The sequence below is a fragment of the Halichoerus grypus genome, chromosome 6 (genome assembly GCF_964656455.1).
Source record: "Halichoerus grypus chromosome 6, mHalGry1.hap1.1, whole genome shotgun sequence".
Taxonomy (NCBI): domain Eukaryota; kingdom Metazoa; phylum Chordata; class Mammalia; order Carnivora; family Phocidae; genus Halichoerus; species Halichoerus grypus.
Genome location: NC_135717.1, coordinates 56,989,078 through 57,015,565, shown reverse-complemented (window position 1 = coordinate 57,015,565; position 26,488 = coordinate 56,989,078). Strand labels below are relative to the sequence as shown.

The 26,488-nt window shown below is 37.0% G+C and overlaps 1 protein-coding gene across 6 annotated transcripts in view; it reads right to left on the bottom strand.

The window, feature by feature from the left end:
• Nucleotides 1-1,863: 1,863 nt before the first annotated feature.
• The window catches only part of SLC39A12 (solute carrier family 39 member 12), a 70,315-nt gene continuing 45,690 nt past the window's right edge, over nt 1,864-26,488 (bottom strand). For all 6 annotated transcript variants that reach the window (XM_036097074.2, XM_036097079.2, XM_036097080.2 and 3 more), the window contains 2 exons: nt 26,218-26,405; nt 1,864-2,423 (listed from right to left, as the gene is read on the bottom strand). In XM_036097074.2, the coding sequence (XP_035952967.2) occupies nt 2,295-2,423; nt 26,218-26,405 (317 nt within the window). In that variant the 3' untranslated portion in view covers nt 1,864-2,294. The remainder of the gene's footprint in view (nt 2,424-26,217; nt 26,406-26,488) is intronic.

The following is a 26,488-nucleotide window of genomic DNA, read 5'->3' as shown; positions in this document are numbered from 1 at the left end:
AAGGCAAATAATTGTCATAATAGTTTTATCATTACCACTCAACTTTGAGGAAAAAGAATTTCTAGCAATTCTAAGATTGTTTGTAGCTGGAGGTCCATCTCAGGCTGTTGGGTTACTCAGTGGATTAGCAAAGAGCCAGCTAAGGTAGCAGAAGGAAGGAGTGGTGAGCCTAGTAAGGTGCCCTCAGAAGCCATTACATCACACCATTCTTAGGGTTACCCTATAGGTGACCTCTGATGGCCAGGACTGATGGCTTACAATCAGGGCACTAGTTGTAGGCTTACAAAATGCTTACTGGGGATGTCCCTCCACTCATTCCAACATGTGGCTCCCTTCAATCCCCTCCACCCCATGCCGACGACCTCATCCTAGAGGTCAGATGAAACTCACTCTAACTTGAAGGTTATGGAGTAGCTCACATCGAACATTTTAATTTAGTTCGCCCCAAACCACTCTAAACATGAACTTCGAATAAAGTCATCCATCAGAGCTTTCCTAATTAAATTGGCATAAATTAAGGCTTAATGTCAACATCAGAACTTGGTCATAGAAACCAAAACACAGATGGTGCCAGGTGCTTTTTGTATGCAACCTCCACGCCGTGGTGACCTGTACAAAGGCGTTTTTGTTCAGCTCCAAATTACTAGGTTCTTTAACAAAAAAAGGGCAAAACTTGATGTCAGGTCTGCTTACCTTTAAGGCAAATCTAAATAAAAGTGCCTCCCTGTGGACTCCTCATCCGGTAACTGATCCGATGCTCCCAGGCAAGGACGCAAAGGGAAAGAAAGGAGTTTCAACCTAGGAACGCTGGTCTGGCATGAGGTTTGCAGTGTTCATCAACTTAATTAGAATCACACAGCATTTGGGCAACAGGGTCGTGCACCTGCTCTTTCTTGAAGCCAGGTGTGCCTGACTTCTACCACACCAGTGGGGCTCGAAGGGCCCCACCCCCCCGACCAGCAGCCTCGGTATCGCCTGGAGGTCGTTCAAAATCAAAGTCTCAAACCCTGCCCAGACCTTCAGAATCAGAAACTCTCCGTACGGAGACGAACATTCTGTGTTTGAGTAAATCCTCCAGTTGATCTTAATGTAGGCCAACGTCTGTGAACTACTGCACTTTATCATGAGGCCCCCTTAAATCAAGCTCTAAAGACCACTGAAGAAGAAACCAGCCTCATTTTGAAATCAAATAAAGGTGGTTGAAAAAGATGGTGCTTGGGTGGGACATGGCAAAGAGTATCTGTGTACCGGTAAGAAAGAAGCAGAAGAGACGTATTTGATTGAGTGCCATGAGTCATTTTGGCAGTAAAATGGGCTTTTTCCCTTGTCAAGATATATCATTAAGAAAATAAGAAAAATATTAGGCCTCTGTTTTCCAAGAAAAATAACTAAAGCCAGGGATATTTTCTATATTAATAATTTTGCTGGGTTATCAGTAATGCAGCTTGCACATTTCATGAACTTACCTACTGAAATAACATTTAGGTTTACTCAAGAAAATATAAACTATATCACATCATCACTAATATTGTATCCATAGGCGCAGTCTGTGGAATTTGTGAGAGTTTTTGCATTGATCTACTGCCTGACTCTAGCTTTATGAATTTAAAAAAATTCTTAACTTCCCTTTTTGTTTCCATTTCTCCTTACCTAGAACAGATTTTATTTGGTGATTAGAAAGAATGCCGATCTATTATCCTTTAGGCTTCCTGAATTTGCTGATTTATAAGCATTTATGAGCCAGTGGGTAATGCTTCCAGGTGAACTATGTTATATTGGTTTTCCAAGAATTGACTCAGAATCTGACACCCAGTAAGAGAAGGTCATACAAATCATCACATTAACACAAGACTTTATTACATTTATTTGTAATTTATTTTGCTTATGGTTTCTCGTCTTACAAGAAGAAAAAATATTACTGACATCAAAGAAGTTGCCGCCAATTTGATCCCAGCAGGCGTCTGTCCACTTCAAACGCTACAAACATTCTTTGTTAGCAAAACAATATTGTTTGAAAGTTTACCAGCATTAATTTAGAATTTGCTAATTACTCAAAAAGATAGGAGTTCCATCATGGTGCTGGGTACTGATACCAAAATTTTAATTGAGGACAACCTGACATTTATATCCTAAAACGAAAGTGCATCATAAAATTAATAAGTTAATGAACTAAATGACACACACCCTTCCTCGAAGATAAAAATGCTTAATTTACCAGCCACTCTAGAGTACAACAAAAGAAACAAAATTAAGCCGTATAAATTCGCTTTTGAAGGATTTTGATACTCTTTGACTCATATTTTAATATTTTGTTCATATATAGCCAACAGTAAGAGAGAAAGCCAACCTAGGGTCAATCCAAAGTTCTGCAGGAGAAACATCAACCAGGGTCGCCGTGTTTGAACATGAGTCATTTCAGGAAGCTAAAAAAAGAATAAAAAACCAGAATAAGATCCAGATATACTCACTGCTGGGAAAAGTTTGGTGGGAAAACATGAGAGACTCTGTTATTCAGAACTTAATAACCTTTCAAATTCCCAAAACAGTTACAAAATGCTTAATACCTACTCTTGACCAAAATTTAAAAATATAAGATAAATTAAATCATTCGACTGTGGTTAGAAGGATCCTAGTGTTGCCAGAAGTCTTAAAATGACAGTTATTAGCTGAAAGCCAACCCAACCCTTCTTACTTTTGTTTTCAGAGAGTGCTTAAATGTAAATAGATAGTAGATATAAAGTATTATTTTTGACTGTTCTGTTAGGTTTACGAAGCCGCTAAATATACTTGTTGTTACCAGGCATATATTTGTTTCCTTTCAAAGAGATCACCAAAGAGGTCACCAAGGTCTTCCTGACCTTTAGAACAATAAAGACATCACGCGCTAGGGCTGTGTTTTACTCTTGGAGAGGCAAGAGGCAGCTGTATAGTTAGTGGAATGGCTTTAATACCCTGTAGAAAAAAATGTTCTTGTGAGCGTCCGGGGGAAAAGCACCTCAACATGTTCCTTTTTAAAAATCTCTTTGTACTTATTTTTTTTTAGTTGAAGTATAGTTGACATTGTTACCTTAGTTTTGAGTGTACAACATAGTGATTTCACATCTCTATACGTTGTGCGCTCACCACAGATGTAGCGACAGTCGGTCACCTTACAAGGCTAGAATACCATGGACGGTATTCCCTATGCTGTAGCTTTCATCCTCGGGGTGTTTCCGTCCCATGTTCCTTTGAATCCCTCATCCTAAGAAGGTGAGAGTGACTATATTTCTTGCATGACATAGTCATTTCTATTGGAAAACCGGCTTAGGTCAACATGGAGGCAAGACTTCACCGGACCATGACATTATTGACATTTTGGGTTGGATAATTCTTTGTTATGGGGCTCTTGTGTGTATTAAAGGATGTTCAGCAGCATGCCTGGCTTCTACCTGACAGTTGTCAGCTGTTACCTCTGACCCCAGTTGTGACAACCGCAAATGTCTTCAGATGTTGTCACATGTCCCCTGGGGGGATAAAAAAAAATCACCTCTGGTTGAGAACTCCTGGGTTATTTACAGCAAGAAAAAGGTAACACCTATAAAATATGCCAGGGTTTTAGATTTATGGCAGTCAAAAGGTTGATGTATTCTTTTTCTAGGTTGACTTGTTTTTTTTTTAATGTCTGTACAAGAGCATCCTGAATGTTCTCTTTGGGTATGCTTGAGATAGATATTTCTCCCTTTTGATTAGAGAAATTGACAAGATGAAGATTAGGATTATTGTGACCTGCTATCTCACACCCTAACACTGAGCAGTGGGCCAAAAGGCAAAGTAGGATCCAGAAATGCTGTCCTGGGTAGATAACCTTAAACAAATTATGTGTCCTTTTGATGTTTTTCTGCCATGTTTAAACATAAGCTTAGCCATACTACTTTAGAGTAATCCTGTATGGTTCATTATCTATTATAAATTTACAATGACATTTTGAAAATCCATAGACTATTCCCAAAGAGCTAGCAATCGATGGTACTCTTGAGGGAATAACAAGATACATGCATTGGAGGTACCCAATACATCTGAGTCTCAACAGTTTGTAAGCAATTTCCTTCAAGCATTTACTTCAAGGCCAGACAACATAGGTGACCAGTTTCCTTCTGTCTCAATTATTTGTCTATCAGACCATCTGTGAGACATAATTATGCCATCTCTGGTCACATAAAGGCTCAAACTTTGATTAACCTTATCTCCAAATACACTAAGACATTGTGTAGTTCCCTCTCCTTGTTTTGCAAGCAAGGTAATTAATATTCATCCTCAAGATGTGGATGAATTAACATCTCGTCTTATGTCTATTGTGTCTAGTGCCACCTGGGTGTTCATCTCTGATGAAGTAGAAGTAATTTCTAAAAAGATTTCTTTTGGGCAAATACTCCTAAAATAGGAATAACTGACTGAACCATCGTGATTGTTTTTAGTGAATTGTTGAGAAAAATACTTCAGCCAAGATACAATGCATGGTGGTGAAAACGGTTCTAGTTCAACAGATAGAACTTGAAATACATTTTCAAACCATCAATTTCTTAACCTACATTTTAGAAAGCTCATTTTCTAAGTTCCATCTTTGCCTCAAACGTCTACTCAGGGTCTTTGGTTGGAAAGAAGTAGGTCTTGATTAGGTAGATTTAATAGCCAAAATGTTTAAGATACAAAACTGCAAAGATTAAGTTAGTGTCTTTGGACTTCCTTCATAATCTCAAACAAGTTTCTGTCCCGACTAAATCAAAAAAATGCCACAATTTTTAAAAAGCAAGTGTTTGATCTATTGTTTTTCTCACCAGCCTAAGTTTATAGACCAGCTGTTGGCTTATAGTAACACATGATAAAATTGAATAAATGTGTTTAGAAGAGTTTCCAGGCTCTATCAGTGGCCCCACTCCCAGTAAGAAAACCAAGAATCTTTGATTCTGAGTATGTAGATGACATTATCCACAAGAAAACACCATGAATATTTTACAGCTCCAGGAGCCACCATTCACATGAATGCAATATCTTCTGGGAAGTTTTGCAGCAGGATCCCTGCTTTTCACTTTTTAATCAAAATAACTGGCTGTACAATATCTTGCCATCCATGTAGGTGTGCCTCCTAGCAGCTCATCTTTTCCTTGAGGTCCTTCAGGATGCTCGAGCTGAAGGTCTTATGCAGTGCTTACTTTCATTTTCATCTGTTTTATCATGCCCTTTCTTATATCCCGCACCCCTATTTACTCCTCATAATCCTGCAAGAGACAAAATTATTAACTCCTTTTAGTTAGGAGGAAACAATGGCTCAAGGAGGGTAATGACTTACTCAAAGTCACATGGATGTGACTCAGAACTAGGACAAGAAGCCAGCTCATCTCATTACTGTAGAGGACTGTAGGAATGCAGAAAATACAGACTCCATCTTTGGCCCTCCATTGTGTTCATGTTTGTTCAGTGAGCTCTCTTAGGGCTATGTGTTCTGGCCCCCTTGGAGATTAATATACATACCTTAGAAATGCCCACTGAGGCTGGGATTAGGGGAAGCTTATTTTGACCTCCCATGAATCTGTTAGAGATAACATAGTCTTTCCCCTTCCTGATGCACAGGTGATGCCCAAGATCTAATTAAAAGTTAGCTGTCAGTTAGGGGCATGCAAGCCCTTGGAGGTGCATGTGAATCTCATGACAATGACCTTCTGTGTGTCCCCTCTATATAATCTGTGCACTAAGGTCTGGATTTTGCAGAGAATAACTATACCGCTGCCATGGATCACTGCCTGCCCTATCCCCCCATCAATAAATTACCCTGAATAAAACTTTGTGTGAACTATATGGAGTGGTCTCCTTCATTTTCTGTTTTCACCATGCTTTCTCAGTTTGGGGGATACTTTACTGTCTCTCCTCCACCTTCTAACAAGGACATATAAAGGCCTGTAAAGACCAGCTCTCTACCTGAAATTCATCTCTATAATGACCGACACATTTCTACCTAATCAGAAAAAAGTGTAAATATCAATGCTAACAATGTTCAACTAGACATAAAAGTCATTGCATGTGATGAAAACATAATGAAAATATATTATGCAACATATAGATATCATGCTGCTTTTGTTATAAAAGTTATGTTATTGGTTCTGTTTTTAAGGCAGACAACATGTACTTGAAAAAAGGTATTAAAAAAAAGACTAACTTTGTAAGCCTATAAAAATGGACAATGAAAATTAACATTTCAGAAAAAAGTTTGAGAGTCTCATTCTGATATGGATCATCTTAATTTGGATGGTCTATCTGAACTTTTCATGTCTGTACATAAATGGGCTTGGGAAGAAAATCCAGCTAAGCTTACTTTTGAGACAATACTTGGCTCCTTTTTGAATGATTATGGATGAACATATAAATCATAATATCTCTTGGATATACACCAAAATACCAGAGAGTCTTACAAGAAGTCTTTCCAAAAGATACAAATATAAAATGCCAAATCTCAACCATGTCTGATTACAGCATTTCACTTACTTTGAATCTGCTCATATTTTCTTTTATCATTTTGGCCAGTAAATTTTGAAGGAAAATAAAGATCCATATGAATTAATTTTTAAGGGTATATATTTTGTTTTTTCTTTTTAAAATATTCCTGACATCAGCTTTATTACGTCCCATTTCCCCCTGGATTTCAAGAAAGAAAAGTCCCCTTTTCCTCTAGGGCAATTAAATTCTCTTGTTGAACAATTTTATAGATCTTGATTTATACCCTAAGACTAGAGGGGGTGAAATGATGGATAGAGTATGTTAACAATGAAGAAAATGGTCAGGAAAAAAGAGAAGAAATGTTAGCAAAACACCTTTGCCCAGAGATAGAGCCAAGAGATATATTTTTTAGATTTCAGCCAGAAACTTGGAAACCTTGAGGTAGAAAGTAATTTTCTTTTTTACCTGCAATGTTTAGCAAGTTCCCCAACTCAAATCAGTGGATGCCAAAACATGACAGTCAAGGAATTGTAATTTTCTGGCAAGAAAAATTTTTAAAAAAAGGAAAAGAAATAAGAAAATCTTTACCTAAAAGATAGTCTTTTATCATGCCATTGTTTTGTTTTGTTTTCAAATTTGAATCAGACACAGGAGAGAAATTCCCCGAGATGCACCAAGTCTACACAGCGACTGACTTGTCTGCAGATAATGACCCCTATAATTCTAACGAACTGAGATGTAGGTATGATGGCCAACTGCTAATTAGAATTTCTGAACATTTTAGAAAGTTATATTAAGTAAATGATTTACACTTGAGTCAGTGTCCATAACTGTATTCATAGTCAAGCTAAAGTTTTAAAAGGAATACTCACAGAGAACGTTAGAACCCATCAGGAAAGAAACTAGAAAAATTCTAATATCATGTGCTATGTAATAATTACATACCAGGGAAGACGTATCACACAGGAGGATGATCTATAAAACATTCTCTAGAACTAAGATTTTTGGTCTCTCCTTACACATCTAAGCTTCAGAGTCTTGCCATGCAAAGCCTTCTCTGTTTACTTCCATCTGTAATCTGAAACTGGTTTCTTGTTGGCGTTAAAGATCTCTCATTAGATATTTCAACATTTGCTTTCAGTATGAATCATAAATGTACATACTGAAAAAGAAAGTTCAGCATCCAATGCTTCTAAAAAACACTAAAAAAACTAAGTCCTTTCATTATGAAAAACTTACAATTTAAATATAAATATTCAACATTCACTTGCTGAAGACATTCCGCGATGTCTCTTTTGAAGGTTAAGATTGTAATTCAAATATTTTTCCTCTCTCAGGAATGCATAGTTTTTGGCATTATCAACTTTCAAGAGAAATGATTTGCTTCTCCATTCATGAACCTCCCTTGATAACTGACTTATACCATCTTCTTTTCAGAAGATCCCTTAAACCCTTTGTGCACACTGAGTTGGGTATATACATTTACATTTGCTAAAAGGAACCACTCTTGTTCCTAAGAAATATGATGAGAGAGAAAACCTCAGAAACTTATTTTATAGGCTGTCCTAATAATGCTTAATCTCTCTAGGGGCACATATTCCATGCACTGCTCTTACTGTCACATTTGTAACAAGCTTAATTGTGTCCTTGCAGAAGACCCACATCGAGAACAAGATGGAAATTTATGAGTGAAAGTCATGATTTGGCTTGCAAATCTGCAATTATCTGTTTGCATATGCAAACTATACACTTAAAAATTTAATATCAAGACTTCTGGTTTCTGGTATGTCATACAAGATTAGAAGTCACTAATTCACCCAAGAGCAAGTAAAAAGATGAAGAAACTGAAAAACAACAACTCTTCTCAGAAATGACAGAAAAGTGAGATCAAACGGCTGGCCCAAACATTGGAGAGAAAGACAAGTGTATATAGAGAATCAGACTTACCTGAGCAGAAACCTACAAGCAGAAACTTTTGTGGAAACCAGTGCCAGGGTAGAGAAATAAACTGTAATTGCCAAATTACTAGAGATTTAGTGTAGGTAAGTCTAAAAGTTAAAAAAATCTAAGGGGACCCAGTCTTAAGTCTTAATCCACACTTTTGTGGATTTTTCTGCCAGGAGCTCTACTGAATTTTCACAGTGAGTATTGGGGGGAAATCCCCTCATGCTTTCATCTGGAGGAAGATAAAGGAGCCATTTTGAAATATGCCAGAGGATTCTGATCTTAACAAGGACTTCCCTTAGGAGAAACTATTTTATCAGAGCCTAACCTGCTGGGGTTTTATTAGGTTTTATTCCCTTCCCTTTATCCTGCCTAGGGAAGGGAAATACTCAAATTCACCCCCCTCTAGCCATTCTCTTCCACCTAAAAGGGGAGGAGACAATAAGTTCACCATCTGGGAGCACCAGCTCACCAAAAGACCAAGACCCAATCAAAGAACTATATAGTGCTTCCCCTTTCCCCATACCTTATTACTATATTATTAAAGGACTATTTACCATGGTTCCTTTTACCCAGTACATCATGTCATCCTTTCAACAAAAATAACATGAATTACATGAAGGCAAAAAACACAGTTTGAAGAGACTGAACAACCATGACAACCAGAGTCAGATACAGCAGGAAAGTTGGCATTATCAGACCAGGAACTTAAAACAAAACAAAACTATGATTGATATGGTAAAGGCTTTAATGGGAAAAGTAGACAACATAAGCAATCAAAGATAATATAAATGGAGAGATGGAAATTCTAAGAAAGAATAAAAAAAAGATGTTAGAGATCAAAAATACTGCAAGAGAAATGAAGAATGAAGGGCTTGTTAGTAGATTAGACATGGCTGAGGAAAAACTCTTGAGTTTGAAGTTATGACAGTAGGAACTTTCAAAATTGAAAATCAGAGAGAAAAATGACTAAAAAGACCCCCCTAAAACACAATATCCAAACCATGGGAGGAAAGGTGTAATATAATACCAGAAAAAAGAAAGAGAGAAAAAAACTGAAGCAATATCAGAAGCAATAATGGCTGTGAATTTCTCCCAAATTAATGTCAGGTACCATATCACAGATGCAAGGAGCTCAAGGAATAGCAAGCAGGATAAAATTGAATCAATAATTAATAACCTGCAAAAAGGTTATTCACCAGTGAATTCAACCAAACAGGAAGAAATCATACTAATTCTCTACAATCTTTTCCAGAAGATAGAAGCAGAGGGAATACTTCCCAACTCATTCTATGAGGCCAGCAATGTCTTAATATAGAAACTAAAGGCATTATATAAAAACCACAGAGCAATATTTCTTATGAACAGAGATGCAAAACTTCTCAACAAAATATTAGCAAATCGAATCCAACAATACATTAAAAGAATTATACACCATAATCAAGTGGGATATATCCAATTATATAAGGCTGGTTCAACATTCCACAATCAATTACTGTGATCTACATTGCAATATCAACAGGCTAAAGAAGATATCAATAGATGCATAAAAAGCATTGGCAAAATTCAACACCCATTTATGATAAAAACTCCCAGCAAACTAAGAAAAGAGAGAAACTTCCTCAAAATCATCATGATCATCTGTAACAAAAAAAACCTACAGGTAACATCATGCCCAATGGTGAGAAACTAGAAAATTTACTGCTAAGATCAGGAACAAGGCGAGGATGTCCCCTCCCACAACTGTTTTTCAACATCAAATTGGAAGTCCTAGTGAGTGCAGTAAGAGAATAAAAGGAAATGAAAAGAATACCAAAAAAGGCCATCTATGTATAAAATCCAAAAGAATCATAAAAACAAACCCTCCTAGAACTAATAAGTGCTTATAGCAAGGTCGCAAGATACAAAGTTAATATACAAAAGTCAATTCTTACATATGAGGAAAATGAATAAGTGGAATTTGAATTAAAAACACATTACCATTTATATTAGCCCCCAAAACAGTGCTATACCCAAGTATAAATCTATATGAGGAAAAGTATAAAATTCTAGTAAAAGACATCAAGGAAAAACTAAATAAATCTAGAGATATTCCATGTTCATGGGCAGGAAAACTCAATATTGTCAAGATGTCAGTTCTTCTATAGATTCAACACAACCCCATTCAAAATCTCAACAAGTTATTTCATGGATATTGGCAAATTGATTCCAGAGTTTATATGAAGAGGCAAGAGACCCAGAATGGCCACCATAATATTGAAGGAGAAGAATGAAGTTGGAGAGTTGACACTATCAGTCTTCAAGAATTACTATAAAATTATCACAACAGTGTGGAAATGGTGAAAGAACAGAGAAACAGATCAATGGAATGGAATAAAGAGGCCAGAAATAGAACCACATAAATATAGTCAACTGGTCTTTGACAAAGGAGCAAAAATAATAAAATGGAACAAAGATAGTCTTTTGAATAAATGGTGCTGGAATTATCAGACATCCACATGTTAAAAAAAAACAAAAAACAAAAAACAACCCTATAATGAATCTTTACACAGAACTTCTACCCTTCACAAAAATTAAGTCAAGATGAATCATAGGTCTAAATGGAAAACACAAAACCATGAAAATCCTAGAAGATAACAAAGGAGAAAACAGATGATCTTGGGTACAGGGATGCCTTTTTAAATATAATACCAGAGACATGATTCATGAAAGAAATAATTGATAAACTGATCTCTTTAAAATTAAATTTTCTTCTCTGTGAAAGACAATGTCAAGAAAATGAAAAGATAAACCAGAGACTGGAAAAAAATTTTGCAAAAGACACATTGATAAAAGACTGCTATCCAAAACATACAAAGAACTCTTAAAACACATAAATAAGAAACAACCCAGTTTTTATTTTTATTTTATTTTATTTTTTTAAAAGATTTTTATTTATTCATTTGCGAGAGAGACAGAGAGAGAACAAGCAGAGGGAGAGGCAGAGGGAGAGGGAGAAGCAGGCTCCCTGCTGAGCAAGGAGCCTGATGCGGGACTCGATCCCAGGACCCTGGGATCATGACCTGAGCCGAAGGCAGACGCTTAACCATCTGAGCCACCCAGGCGCCCAACCCAGTTTTTAAAAAAATGGTTAAAAGACCTGAATAGACACACCTCTCCAAGGAAGGTACATAGATGGCAAATAAGCATATTAAAAGGTGTTCAACATGATATGTCACTAGCAAATTTCAAGTGAAAACAGCAATGAGATATCTCTACACAACTACTAGCATGGCCAAAATCCAAACATTGACAACACTAAATGCTGACAAGGATCTGGAGCAATAGGAACTCTCATTTATTGCTGGTGGGAATGCAAAATGGTACAATCACTTTGGAAGACATTTGGAAATCTTTTATAAAACTAGCCATATTCTTATCATATGATTCAGTGATTACACTCCTTGGTATTCTCCTAAATATATAAAAAACTTAGGTTCATACAAAAACCTGCACACAGATATTTATAGCAGCTTTATTCATAATTGCCCAAACCTGGAAGCAACCAAGATGTTCTTCAGTAAGAGAATGGATAAATGCACTGTGGTACATCCAGACAATATTATTTAGTGCTAAAAAGAAATGACCTATCAAGCCACAGAACAATGTGGAGGAAACTTAAAGCATATTACTAAGTGAAAGAAGCCAATTTCAAAAGGTATATATTGTATGATTCCAACTACATTACATCTGGAAAAGGCAAAACTACAGAGATAAAAAAAAGATTAGTGGTTTCTAGGGGTTAACAGAAAAGGAGGGATGAAGAGGCAGAATACAGAGGATTTTTAGGGCAGGGGAAATATTCTATATGATATCACAAGTGTGGTATATGTCATTTGTCAAAACGCATAGAATGTACACCACCACACATGAATCCAAACGTAAACTACAGACTTTGGCTGATAATAATGTCAATATAGTTTCATCAGTTATAATAAATGTACCTCTGTGGTGTGGGATGTTGAGAGTGGGGGAGGCATGCATATATAGGTCAGATGTTATTTGGGAATTCTCTGTACTTTCTATTCAATTTTGTCATTAACCTCAAACTGCTCTAAAAAAATATTTTTTTAATTAATTTTTAATTAAAAAAATTCCATTTCCCAGTTATACTAACCACATTTCAAGGGCTTGATGGGATAGCCATACATGGGCAGTGGCCACCACTGCAGATAGTATAGACCAAAAAAAAGCTGATTATCTAAGTCACTAGATAAATTTTTTTAAAGGTTTTATTTATTTGAGAGAGAGAGAGTGAGAGAGAGAGAGAGAGAGAGAGAGCACGATGGGGGGAGGGGTAGAGTGAGAAGCATACTCCCTGCTGAGCAGGGAGCCCGAAGCAGAGCTCAATCCCAGGACCCTGAGATCATGATCGGAGCCAAAGTCAGATGCTTAACCGACTGAGCCACCCAGGCACCCCTGTCACTAGATAAATTAAAGAAACACTCTTAGCAGGAAGTATAGGCCCACTGGGAGAAGAATTATAATGGTTATGGATCATTTTGTATTTCTTCTGTTCCACTCACACATTCCTATTATTCTAAAAATAGAAAAAAAAAAAAAAAGGAAAGGAAGAAGGAAAAACTAAAGCATATTTTGAGTTACTGAACTGTTTAGTGGCATAGGTCAAACTAGATAGTGCCATTTCAAAGTCTTCTATTTATACTCAGGACAGAGGATTTTTTTCCAAATATTTTCCACAGTCTTATACCAGTAATATATCTAGATTTTTTGCAAATGATCATCATTGCTAGAAAGAGGCACTGGAACATCTGTATATTGTCAAATGCATGAGAAAAAAATTAGCTTTGAATATTCACTCGTCCACATATTCACGACAATGTTAATAAGGCAATCAATTAATTTTTCTTTGGATCTTTTGAAGGGTTATTTGATAATTATTCACAAATAACATGTTATCTACAAAATGATTACAAAGAGACATGTAGGAGTTTTTCCATTAAATAGGTAGGTAGATAGGTTTATTATGGTTCTTAATGACACCCACAAGTTCACACAGTGTTTGCAAAATCGAACACTCAGTCTATATGATCCTTTATACATATGCTGTCTCCAAGAAAATTTTCTGAGGAAGTCATCCATGAGATCACAACTTGCTGAAAAATTATAAATTAGAAAGACTGTTGGCCTTAATACATCCAATAAAAAGATAGCCTGATTTTTGTTTGTCTTTCTTCTCTCATCTGTCAGCTGACCAACTTACTTGTTTTAGTAAGTATTTAACCACAGAAACAATCACAGGACATTTTTGCTTTTCTCCCAGACTGTTGACAACATGAAGCCATACATAGGTTGTTTCTTCATAGAAGTGATCATCTCATGCTTTCAATAAACTTTAGATGAACTGAATTTCAAACAACCTATGTTAGTCCTAATGAGTAAACAAGATTGTATCTGGCATTCACTGTCACAGACTTCATAAATTTAACAAGGAAGTTGCTCTGCTAAAGAAAAAATCACACAAGGATCAAATTTGTCATACAGTCTTCATCCCTTCTAACTTTTGGAAAAAGTAAAGATTTCTTTTCTTTACATATTCTCATCAATGCATGTTTATCTATTCATACAACTATAATTGAGGAAGAAGAGAAAAAAATGGATAACATTGAGGCAGATTTCTGTTTCTAGTGAGTTAAAAAACAAAATGAGAGAAATGAGCTCATGTGATTAATGATGGGATTCTTCTGACTTGTAAATGTCTTTAACTTAAACAACTGTATTCACTATAATATTACATTTAAAAATTACTGCTTATGAAACATATCCTTCTGATAAATAAAAATTTGTTGCCCAGTGCCAATACCTTTTCTACTTCTGAGATGTTAAAATGCAATTAAAAATTCAGCAGTTGTATGATACAAAATCAACACAAAAATCTGCTGTGTTTCTATACACAAATAATGAACACTTTGAAAAGGAAGGATATTAAGAAAATTATTTCATCTGCAATAGCATCAAAAAGAATAAAATACTTAGGAACAAACTTAACGAAGAAGGTACAAATAAAGGGAAAGACATCCCATGTTCATGGATTGGAAGACTTAATATTGCTTGGATATCAATAGTAGGTAAAGTGATCTACAGATTTAATGCAACTCCTATCAAATTCTTAATGATTTTTTTTACAGAAATAGAAAAACCCATCTTAAAATTAATTTAAAAAAATCTCAAGAGACCCTGAATAACCAAAACAATCTTGAAAAAGAACGAAGTTCAAGGTCTCACACTTTCTGGTTTCAAACTTAACCACAAAGCTACGATAATTAAGAGTGTGGTCCTGGCATAAAGCAGACATATAGACCAATAGAATACAATAAAGAGTCCAGAAATGAATTCTTGCAAACACAGGCAATTGATTTTGACAAGAGTGCCGAGAGACAATTCAGTAAGGAAAGAACAGCCCTTTCAACATGTGGAATTGGGAAAACTGGATATCCACATGCAAGAGAATGAAATTGGACTCTTACCTTACACCATATACAAAAATTCACTCACAATGGATCAGAGACCTAAATGTAAGACCTAAAACTATAAAACCTTTACAAGAAAACGTAGGCAGAAATCTTCATAACATTGGATTTGGCAATGATTTCTTGGATATGTCATTAGAAGATCAGGGAAGAAAACATTAGAAAAAATAGCTTAAATATGATTTTACCAACATGAAAAACTTTTATGCATGAAAGGATATTATAAACAGAGTGAAAAGGGAACACATGGAATAGGAGGAAGTATCTGTAAATCACATATCTGATAAGAGGTTAACATCTAGAATATGTAAAGAACTCCTACAACTCACTCACACAAAAATCTAAACAAAATTATCAAAGGACTTGAATACACATTTTTTCCCAAAGAAAATATACAAATGGTCAATAAGCACATGAAATGATGCTAAAGAACATCACTAATCATTCAGGAAATGCAAATGAAAGCAACAATGAGATACCACTTCACATCCATTAGGATTGTTATTTTCAAAATGACAGACTATAACAAGTGTTGGTGAAGATGCAGAGATACTGGGAGGGTAAGATGATGCAGCCACTGTGAAAAACAAATAATTAAAATTAGAATTACTATGTGATTCAGCAACTCCACTTCTGGATATACACATAAAAGAATTGAAAGCAGGGACTTCAAGATCTATTTGTACACCCATGTTCATAGCAACATTAGTCACAGTAGCCAAGAGGTGAAAGCAACTCCGTGTCCATTGATGGATAAATGCATAAGCAAAATGTTGTGTGTACACACAATGGAATATTACTCAGCATTAAAAAGGAAAGAAATTCTGACACATGGTGACATTGATCAACCTTGAAGATCACATGCTAAGTAAAATGAACCAGTCACAAAAAGACCAATACTCTATGATTCCACTTAAATGAGGTACCTAGAGTAGTCAAATTCATAGAGACAGAAAGCAAACAGGTGGATGCCAGAGAGTAGGGGCAGGGATAATGGGGAGTTAGTGTTTAATGAGTATGGAGTTTCAATTTGGGAAGGTGAAAAAAGTTTTTAAATGATGGTTGTACAACAATGTGAATATACTTAATGTCATTAAATTATACACTTCAAATGGTTAAAATAGATTTCTTTTAAAGATTTTATTCATTTATTTGTCAGAGAGAGAGAGAGATCAAGCACAAGGAGGGGGAGGAACAGGCAGAGGGAGAAGCAGGTTCCCCGATGAGCAAGAAGCCTGATGTGGGACTCGATCCCAGGACTCTGGGATCATGACCTGATCCAAAGGCAGACGCTTAACCAACTGAGCCACCCAGGTGTCCCTAAAATGGTAAATTTCATGTTATGTGTATCTTACCATAATAAACACCACACACACACATACACACACACACACACACTCTCTCTCCAAGGTTTCACAATTGCTTTAACTCTTTAGCTTATTATAATATTACAATAAGCAGTATTTAATTATATCCAAGAAACTATGTGATAGGAAGAGGTGTCATTCATTGCCTGGTAAGGATTCATTATTATCACTTTGCAGTGAGAAACGTGTTACGTTTAGATCTCAAAGTCCTGGAGCATAGATATTATGGACTGAATGTTTTCTTTCCCTCAAAATTTGCATGTTGAAACCCTATGCCCCAGTGTGATGGTATTAGGAAGTGGGGCTTTCGATGAGGTCATGAGAACGAAGCCCTCCTGAATGGGATGAGTGCCCTTATCAGAGTCCTGAGAGACCTTGCTTTTCCCTGCACTCCACCACGTGAGGACACAGCAGAACAGCCATCTGCAAACCAGGAAGCAGGTCCTCACCAGATACCAAATCTGCCAGCACCTGGATCTTGGATTTCCCAGCCTCCAGAATTGTGAGAAGAAATGTTTGTTCAAGCCACCCAGTCTACGTTTTTTTAATTATAGCAGCCCAAAGGGATTAAGAAATTAACCCATAACATAGTCCATTTCTAGAGAGTTAGAATCCCTTTTTTCATAGTCTGCAGTGTGGACTACTTCAAATTTCTTTGTGATTGTCGGCTATTACATGATGGAGGGAAGTCTATGTCTCCTTTCCTTGAAGGAACCTGGCTGACTCCCTGGCTGCAATTGGTTGGGGAAGGTTGGCTATCCACAGAATGAGGTTTTAGCAGCTACAAAATCTCAGAAGGGCCCTGCTGGATTTCTCTTTCTACAATATTCTGGAAGATGAAAATTTTCTTTGGAATATTTGCTGAAAAATATTCTATCAATTCTTGCCTCTAACAATCTCCTAAGACTTTAATTCAGTTAAAGTTTGGGTGTGGTTTCAACCTAATCTATCCTTTTGTTATATATTTTCTCTTTTGTTTTATTGAATTCATTCTCTTAGTCATTTCTTTTGACAGCAATGTAAAGGAGGTTAGAAGTATGTTCTATTTCATGGGCAGAAGATATGAACAGACATTTTTCCAAAGAAGACATCCAGATGGCCAACAGACACATGAAAAGATGCTCAACATCACTAATTACCAGGGAAAAGCAAATCAAAACCACAGTGAGATATCACTTCACACCTGTCAGAATGGCTAAAATAAAAAACATAAGAAACAACAAGTGTGGTAAGGATGTGAAGAAAAAGGATCACTTGTGCGCCATTGGTGGGAATGTAAACTAGTATAGCCACTGTGGAAAACAGTATGGAATCCCTCAAAAAATTAAAAATAAGATTACCATATGATCAGTAATTCCACTACTGGGTATTTACCCAAAGAATATGAAAACACTAATTTGAAAAGATATATGCACCTCTATGTTTATTGCAGCATTATTTACAATAGTCAGATTATGGAAGCAACTCATCCATCCAAAGATGAATGGATGAAGACGATGTGGTCTATACATACAATGGAATATCACTCAGCTATAAAAGAGGATGAAATCTTGCCATTTGCAACACCATGGATGGATTCTCGAGGATATAATGCTGACTGAAATAAGTCAGTCAGAGAAAAATACCATATGATTTCACTCATATGTGACATTTAAGAAACAAAATGAATGAACAAAAAAAAAAAGAGAGAGAGAGAGACAAACAAAAAACCAGACTCTTAAACAGAGAGAACAAACTGACAGTTACCGGAGGGGAAGAGAGTGGGGGATGGGTGAACTAGGTGAGAGGGATTAAAGAGCACACTTATCAAGGTGAGCACTGGATGATATATAGAATTGTTAAATCACTATATTGTACATCGGAAACTGATAGAACACTGTATGTTAATTGTAACGGAATTAAAAATTCCATGGGGGTAAAAGCAGTTGCCGGAATAATAATACTGTCTTGAAGTAAAATTCACAGATTCTATATGACAAAAAAAAAGTGCATTCTATTTTAGCATCATATTTGATTACTAATAATAACACCCTCAACACAGATCACTATGTTGACTCAACAATATCCTAAAATTGGGAGATTTGTTCCCATTGACACAAGTCCTGTTTTGAATTCAAGTCTTTTTAAATTAGTAGCTCTCTTCACAAAACAACTTAATACAGCAGTTTTAATTTTCCTTTGCAAGGAAAGAAAGCAAGGACTACAGCTTTCAGTGTACCTGGGATCACCAAGGTGAAGGTACCAAAGAGGAGGCTTATCTTAAGGTTATTTTTTAAAATTCAGCATTCGATATTTTATTTAAAAATTCAAACACAGCAGGGGCACCTGAGTGGCTCAGTTGGTTAAGCATCTGCCTTCGGCTCAGGTCATGATCCCAGGGTCCTGGGATCGAGTCCTGCATTGGGCTCCTTGCTCCACAGGGAGCCTGCTTCTCCCTCTGCCTCTCTTTGACTCTCATGAATAAATAAAATCTTTTAAAAAAAATTCAAACACAGGATACTATAGACTTCTAATTTCCCGATCTTATCTTCCCAAGGGAATTTATGAAGCAGTTTACATCAGAAAATAAATGAAAATCTCTTTTGAAAACTGAGTTGTAAGACAAAGACCAAACACAATTCCGAGAGACAAGGATATTACCTGCTTTTAACTTGTATTTAATAGTTCACTTCTCCATTTTTTCCTTAGGGGAAGTGATTCAGTTAGACAAATTCTTAATTGTATAGCTCAGGAAAGAGAGTCATTAGTCATCTTTAGTATTTTCCTAAGAAATGGATAACTTTGGAAGATGTGTGTGCATGGTTTAAGAGACTGGCTAGAAGGAAAAAAGAAATACAAGGAACAAAAATACAAACGTTTCTGGTATTCAATTTTTTAAAATCACAGGGCACAACATTTATCAAAATTGGGTCTATTAGTCATTTTCTCAGTAGAAAATACCTAAGCATAGAGTTTGACTGATTTACAGAGAAAGAGAATAAAAATCTTTCAAAATTGTTGGTAAGAATGATTCATACTTCTTGCTTTTGTGAAGAAGTAATTTTGCATGTTAAATTATATTACTTTTGCTGCCTGAAATGGTTTTTAAATGCTTGTCATTTTTTTCCACAGAAAAAGAGTATTTTAAATGATGTGAGTTGCACTCCTTGATTTCAAGTACAATATTTGTTGAAAGAAAATATGTATATCAAGGTTATTTTATATGTCTTTCAAATAAAATATCTCCTTTTATGGAAGCATATTGTTTAAAGGGTATCACACCTAGGTATTGTCAAACTTCAAAGAAAAGATAGCTTACTAGTTTTTTGGAGGGAAAAAGGACTCTTTTACTAGGACCAACTTGGTGATTGTAGATTATTGACTAAATTGCATTGGATATAACTAGCTTTCTCTGAGAAAGCACGATTCCATCAAAATCAATAAATTGGAAGATAAAGAATAATGGGGAAGTGGGAATAGGATCAATATCCTAAAAGCATAGGAGTCTATTTTAGTTTAATTTTGTAGTCATGTGATTAAGAAAAGCTGAGAAGCCTTGCTAGAAAGTTGGCTGTTTTGTCAGTCAGTTTATGTTCTTTTCACCCAATTCACTATCTTGAAGCTATTAAATTCGCTGAATTAAAATAAACATAGAGAAGCCAATGGATGCTCTTCATCTGACTACTGATAATCCTATTTATTGACTGGGTTTAACACATAGATCTTACTTTTGTGTGTGTGGATTTATTTTCAAAGCAGAGGATCTTAAGTTTGGAATCAAAATATTCTTATCCTGCCTTTCACTCAAGGAAAATTATCTGGAAATTGGAGAAGCCTCCAGGCAAAATCTGGTTATGATATTACGTCAAGAAGACACTTCTTAGAGGGGACAGATACACAAGGTACTCTATGCGACTGCTCTTCAATCTTGCAGTTTCAAGATTGAATGAAATCAAGATTGAAGGAGCATTAGTAATAATCTGGAAGAGGAAGAAATGTTTTAAAAGAGCATCCCTTCAAACAAACAAACAAGCACAGAGGGAAGGGAGAAAGATCCAGAGAACTACATAGTTAGGGAGATTGGTTGAGGAGGGGGCTGGAAAGAAGGTCTATTCTCAACTAGATGGCCATGATGTACATGGAGGGGGCACCCGAGTTTCATCTCATTTTGTTTTGACGTAAACTGGTGAGCTCAACTCTTTCTTCTCTACCACCTACCTCTCAGAGTTACAACTTCTCCACTATCAGCTTGGGTGCTATCCATGTACTGGGGTCCTGGGCAGTTGTCCAGTTTTGCCAATTCTAGGGACTTCTGTAGTTCTATCTGTGGTGATAGCCTCTTGAAGTTTCTATGGGCTCGTTGTTATGGAAACAGTTTTGCAGGATATAAAACCTTAGGAAAAATGCCTAAAGGTCTGAAACTTGTTTCAGATCCAAAATAAGCCTTTCCTTGCCATAATCTCTTATATTCTTTAAAATGAGTTAATTTATTCTTTAAATAATAAATCGTATTTATCAAAAATAAAGTCTCTCTTACCCAAACTCCTGAAAAATTATACTTCCAAGGCTTGTCCTTTCCTTCTAGTTGAGAAAGTCTGTAGACTTTAGAGAAGGTGAATATGAGAAATCCTCTGGACTTTTTTAGTTCTGAGAATTTTCTTAGAAGGAACTCTCGGTTCTCCAGTAGAATGGGACCGTCCTACATAGCGGCCTTTCTTCCCAAGCACATCTACCCCAGGGTTAGTAGTTAGGGAGTAGTAGTAGGGATATGTTAGTTTTCTCTGGTTGCGGTTAACAAATGACCACTAATCTAGGGGCTTAAAACAAGACAAGTTTGTTATCTAACAGTTCTATAGGTCAGAAATCTGGCAAGGGTCTCACGGGGCTAAAATCAACGTGTCAGCAGGGCTGTGTTCCTTTTGGAGGCTCCTGGGCAGAATCTGTTTCCTTGCCTTTTCCAGCTTCTAGAGGTGGCTGGCATTCCTTGGCAACTGGCCCTCCTCCTCCATTGTCAGTCACAGTGCCACATCTTTCTGACCTTCCTTCCACCGTCACATCTCTCTCTGACTGCAGCTGGGGAAGGTTTCCCATTTTTAAGGACTCACGTGATTAGAACGTGACCACTCAGAAAATCCAGGCTAATCTCCCCATCTCAAAGTCCTAAACCTTAATCACATCTGCAAAGTCTCTTTTGATATGTAAGATAACATATTCACAGGTCCCCAAGAAGAGGACAGGGGTATCTTGGCGAAGGGAGCATCTATAGAACACATCTGCATGAAATCTTTGTAGCAAACATGGGAACACAAAAAAGATACCAAACCGATAGATCTGGTTATAAATACAATTGGGAGAAAGTGGATAGACAAGATGAATGGATTCTAACCTATTAATCCCTGGGATTATTGATTGTATCAGACACTTCTGTTCCATTACACTTCAAATACTCTATCAAGACGTCACGCCTTACCTTCTATAGACAGGGGAAGACGAAAGGATGGCCAAGATATTCTGTGCCAACAGTAAGCAGAAAAGCAGATGTGACTCTACGAACATCAGACAAAGGAAGCTTCAAGACATAGAGTTTTCTCAGAGGTAAAGAGGGATCTTCCCGCATGATATAAGTATCGATTCAATCAAGAGGACAGGCCAATCCTAAATAGGCATGCATGAAATAACAGAGCTTCAACTGTGTGAAGCAAAATTGATAAAACCAAGAAAGAAATAGGGAAACCCACAAACATAGGTGTATATTGTAGCATCACTCCTAATTAACAGAACAAGTGGAGAAAAAAATCAGTATGGAATTTGAGAATATGAATAAAGCCATCAACCAGTCTGACTTAACTGACATTCACAGAACTCTACACCCAAAAATGCTGCACTCATGGACTTTCCAAACGCATATGAGGGAGGGCATTTACCAGGATGGACCATACACTGGGCCATAGAACATGCCTCAAAATATTTCAAAGGACTAAAATAATACAGAGTATATTCTCTGACAGTGGAGAAATTAAAATAACTAAGAGCTACTTATAAAAGTTACAAACATTGAGCAATTAGGCACCATATTTCCATAAGAAAAAAGTTACATGAGACATTTAAAGACATTTCAAAGGGATCCGTACTGAACACACAACAGATTAAAAGACATGGGATCCAGCAAAGCAGTGCTTAGAGGGAAATTTATAGCTTTCAATGCTTGGATTAGAAAAGAAGAAAAGATTTAAAATCAATGAGATGTCATTCCACGTCACAAAGGAAGAAAAGAAGCAGAAAATTAATGCAAGGTGAACAGAAGGAAGGGAATCATAAAAATAGCAGAAATGAGAGAAAATCCTGAAACAATGATACACCATCATTGCCAACTCTTACATTGATAGAATCTGTGCTTCCTATTCCTGCAAAGTTTAGCACTGTCAGATCACAGATCTTTGTTTTTGAGAATACACCAGGGAGCATTTCCACTGAACTTGAACCTGTGAGTACGCTTGCGCTCTTTCTGCCAATAGATCTACCAGCAGAGACAAATGTTATGAAACTGGTGGGAGTCATTGCCACTGGCTACCATGAGGAGGTAGTGTTATGGCTACACAATGGAGGAAGGAACGTATCTAGAAACCAGGGGTTCCCTGAAGCATCTCTTGGTGCTTCCATGTCTGATGACAATGGGGAACAGGCAACCACAGGACACATGGCCCGACCAGGACAAAGCAGACCCCTCAGGGAACAGCTGGGCTGCCCTTCTAGGAAAGAAATCTGGGTCAGTCAGAGTGCTGCCTGAAAAGTGAGGAGAATCAAAGTTGGGTGCTGGAGGACAGAGATGGTTGAATATCAAATATTACCTTAAGACCACTGGGTTTGGAGCGTGTTCTGCTAACTATCACGTATTGAGTCTTTCCTGAGTTTTTGGCTGGCTCCTGCCCTGAAGGGGCTCCTTGTATTCTCTCATCTCTGACACTCAGCCACTGCTGCAGACACCATTTCCAAGGGGGTGTTGATTAGTTTTGCACAGAACTTTGCTTCAGCCCACCCTGCATTCCTCCTTCTCTTGCCCTGGGCTTCTCCAATGTGATGGCTTGGGACTGCGGTGGGAATTCCCTTGGTGCTCAAGCATGCATAACCTGAAAAGGGCATGTGTGGGGGGTATGTTTGTGGGGCTAGCTTTGAACAATGGGAGTAGGAGCCTCCCCACACCCAGAAGGCCTTGTGTGGCGGATCGCCCATAGTGGTGGTCGACTTAACAAAAATACATCGTTTTCTTGACTTTCTGTCATTTTCTGCTCCACTCCACCTGCCCTCCATTCCTGCCCCTGGGATCACCTCCAGGGCGAACTGCCTGCCCAAATGCCTTTGTCTTAGCCTCTGCTTGGGACAAACCCATCCTAGGACACTGATCGTTATAACAGAATGAGTTTCCTCTGGCCACCCGGGCCTGCATTCATTCTTAACTTTCTTTAGAAACCATTCAGTGCCTCTGAGAGTTAGTGTGCTTGGATAAGGCAATACCACTTTGGAGAATTTAGGCTGGCAGATTTCCCTAGTGAAGCCTTTCTGCCTTGCTGACTTCATTACTAATGGCCCCATTTTTGCTCCTAGTTCTTTTTCTTCTGGGAGTTTGAAATAACATGCCCAATTTCTTTGAGATAAACAAACAAGGCAAAAATGTAGCTAATCTTTTCACATTAGCCCTGCTCAGAAGGTGCCTGGTAAATTTCCAGCATTTAGTAAATAACCAGTGCATGAAAGTATTTCTCCCCCGCCCTTACCCTTTAGTTACTGTTATTTATTTTCTTTGCTGTTTTACAGAGTCTTGAAACCTTGTTTTCTTCCCTTTAAATGACAAAAGACTATTTTCTCTGGCACAGCCCCAGAGCCCAGCAACAGTTAAAGTTGCTGTTATGTGAAAGAGTCCTATTTGTTTAGAAGTTACTCAAAAGGCCGTGAGAGCAGGCGACCTGGATTATACGAAGTAGCCCCAGGAAACTCGAGAGTATTTTCTTTCCTGTCTTTTTGCCAGGATGCCGGCTTTTCCTTGGCCAGTAGGAATTTGCAACAAGGTCAAGATTCATTCTAGTTGGAATCTCATAGGATATCTGCCACATTTCTTACAAGTGATTGCTTACGCTAACGAAGCCGGGGGGGAAACACTGAGGGGAAAATGACGTATTTAGCTTAGGGTTCTCCACGACAAACGGTTCTTGATAATGTTCTCAGGTCCATTTTGGGAGATCAGACTCTCTAACAAAGAAAAAGCATTAACTAGATAAATATACATCCATCATAATTGAAGAGAGATCCAGACTTAAAACAAAACACAAAACAAAACAAAACAAAACAACAGAATAAACTTCCAAAGAATACAGCAACTGCCCCCAACTGAGTCATAAAGAGAAAGGAATTTAGAAGCAGAAAAATGAAAATCAGGAGACTCACGAGTGAATTTGAGGACTGACATACAGACATTTTAGACAAAAGGTAGTTTGCAACATTCAGTGATGAGTGACAAGTGTTCCTTTGGAAACCACCATGCAAGGCTAGCTATCTAGATTTCTCAAACTGGAAGTCTCATAGGATCCTGTGATACTGACCTTGGCTTGAGGATTGGAGTTCAGAAGAGGTGGGCTGACCTTGCTCCCCTAGTATCATCTTTACTATCAAGATCAGGAAATTCCCTGAGTATCGTAAATAATATCTAAGAACATTTCTAAACAGGGAAGTACCTTTTGGTGTTTACCTCATCTATCTTAATCTCATGAGAATTAAGAAAAACCACCAAAAAGTCAGAAGTATGTAGACTGGGGTTTAAAATGGTTGTGTTATATTTGAAGAGTCCCCTTATTGAATTCTACCTCCAGAATTCACTGTTACCTGGTTGTTTCAGTAAAGGCTCCTGCCTTTCAGATTTTTTTCCTCATGAAACATTTTTCTTCACTTAGTTCTGGGACAATAGCGAGATTCTGCCAGATCATGAGTCAATCCCAAGGGTCCTGTTCCACATATGACCTTCAAGATTGCTTATTTTACTTTTCCAATCTAACATTCATGTAATCACATATTTTACTCCATTTGGATGGGCTTTCTATTGATTTTCACTCTTCAGTATTTCTTTCATTCATTTATATCATTTTAATATGCATGATTCCAACATATGAGAAAAGATAGTTTTTGGACTTCTACCTCAACACATTCCAAATCGTACCAAGTCTAATAGAAGGTGACTTCAAAAAGACTGGTTTATTTTGCAGATTCCAGAATTTAAGAGGCAAAAAAAAAAAAAAAAAAAAAAAAAGTAAAATTTCCCAGCTTTAATTCCTTCATCAGATTGGAGAGGATGAAAAGTGGTAACTGAGTTTCCATTCATGTCAGCGAGGACCTCTTTAGGAAATATATGTTGTAATGTGAGAGGCTCCATACTATCATCTTTCTCTTTTCACCAGCATGATAGAGTAAAACTTAAGTAAAACTTAAAGTAAAAAATAAGGATGAAATCATTTCTTTAAAAAATACAGCTGGTTAATTAAGTCAAACAGCTGATTAATGGCAAGTTCGGATGAACTATTTTCCAATGCGTAAACAAAATAGGTGGCTATGTTACAGCACTTTCCATTTTTCAGCTAGAAGGCTAGGCACCATATAGAGATGCAAAGCTGGAGCAGAGTGAACTGATGATCATTTTTTGGCAATTCGACAGGCTTCATTCATTCCACTGAAATTCACTGAAAGGATGTCAATATTTTCTGTATCTCAAATTATGTTTCTTCTGCCTACAACTTACTTTCTTGGATTACACAGAATATTTCCTTAGTCTTTAATATTATTAAATATATTCCTCTCTTCTCATCTATCCTTCCATTTTATGGCTTTTTCTCTGTTTTACATTTTCAGAGTTTAGAAAAACAACATGGAAAAGCCACAAAGCTTACCATTTCCACCAAGGATAAATACAAGAACATTCCCGCAGTAACTGTTAAGATCCAGTTTTGAACACACGGATCAGCTGATACTGAGAGGCCAACGTATAGTCCTATGAAGGCAGTGAGAGCACTTATAAAATTCATAAGGATGGCAATCTTAATAGGAAGTCCAGAGCTTAAGAGCACGGCAAAATCTCCTGAAATTTAAGGGAAAAAGAAAATATAATCATTGTATAAATGATGATGACTTTGCTAGAGTAATGTGCTATTAGGATGCTTC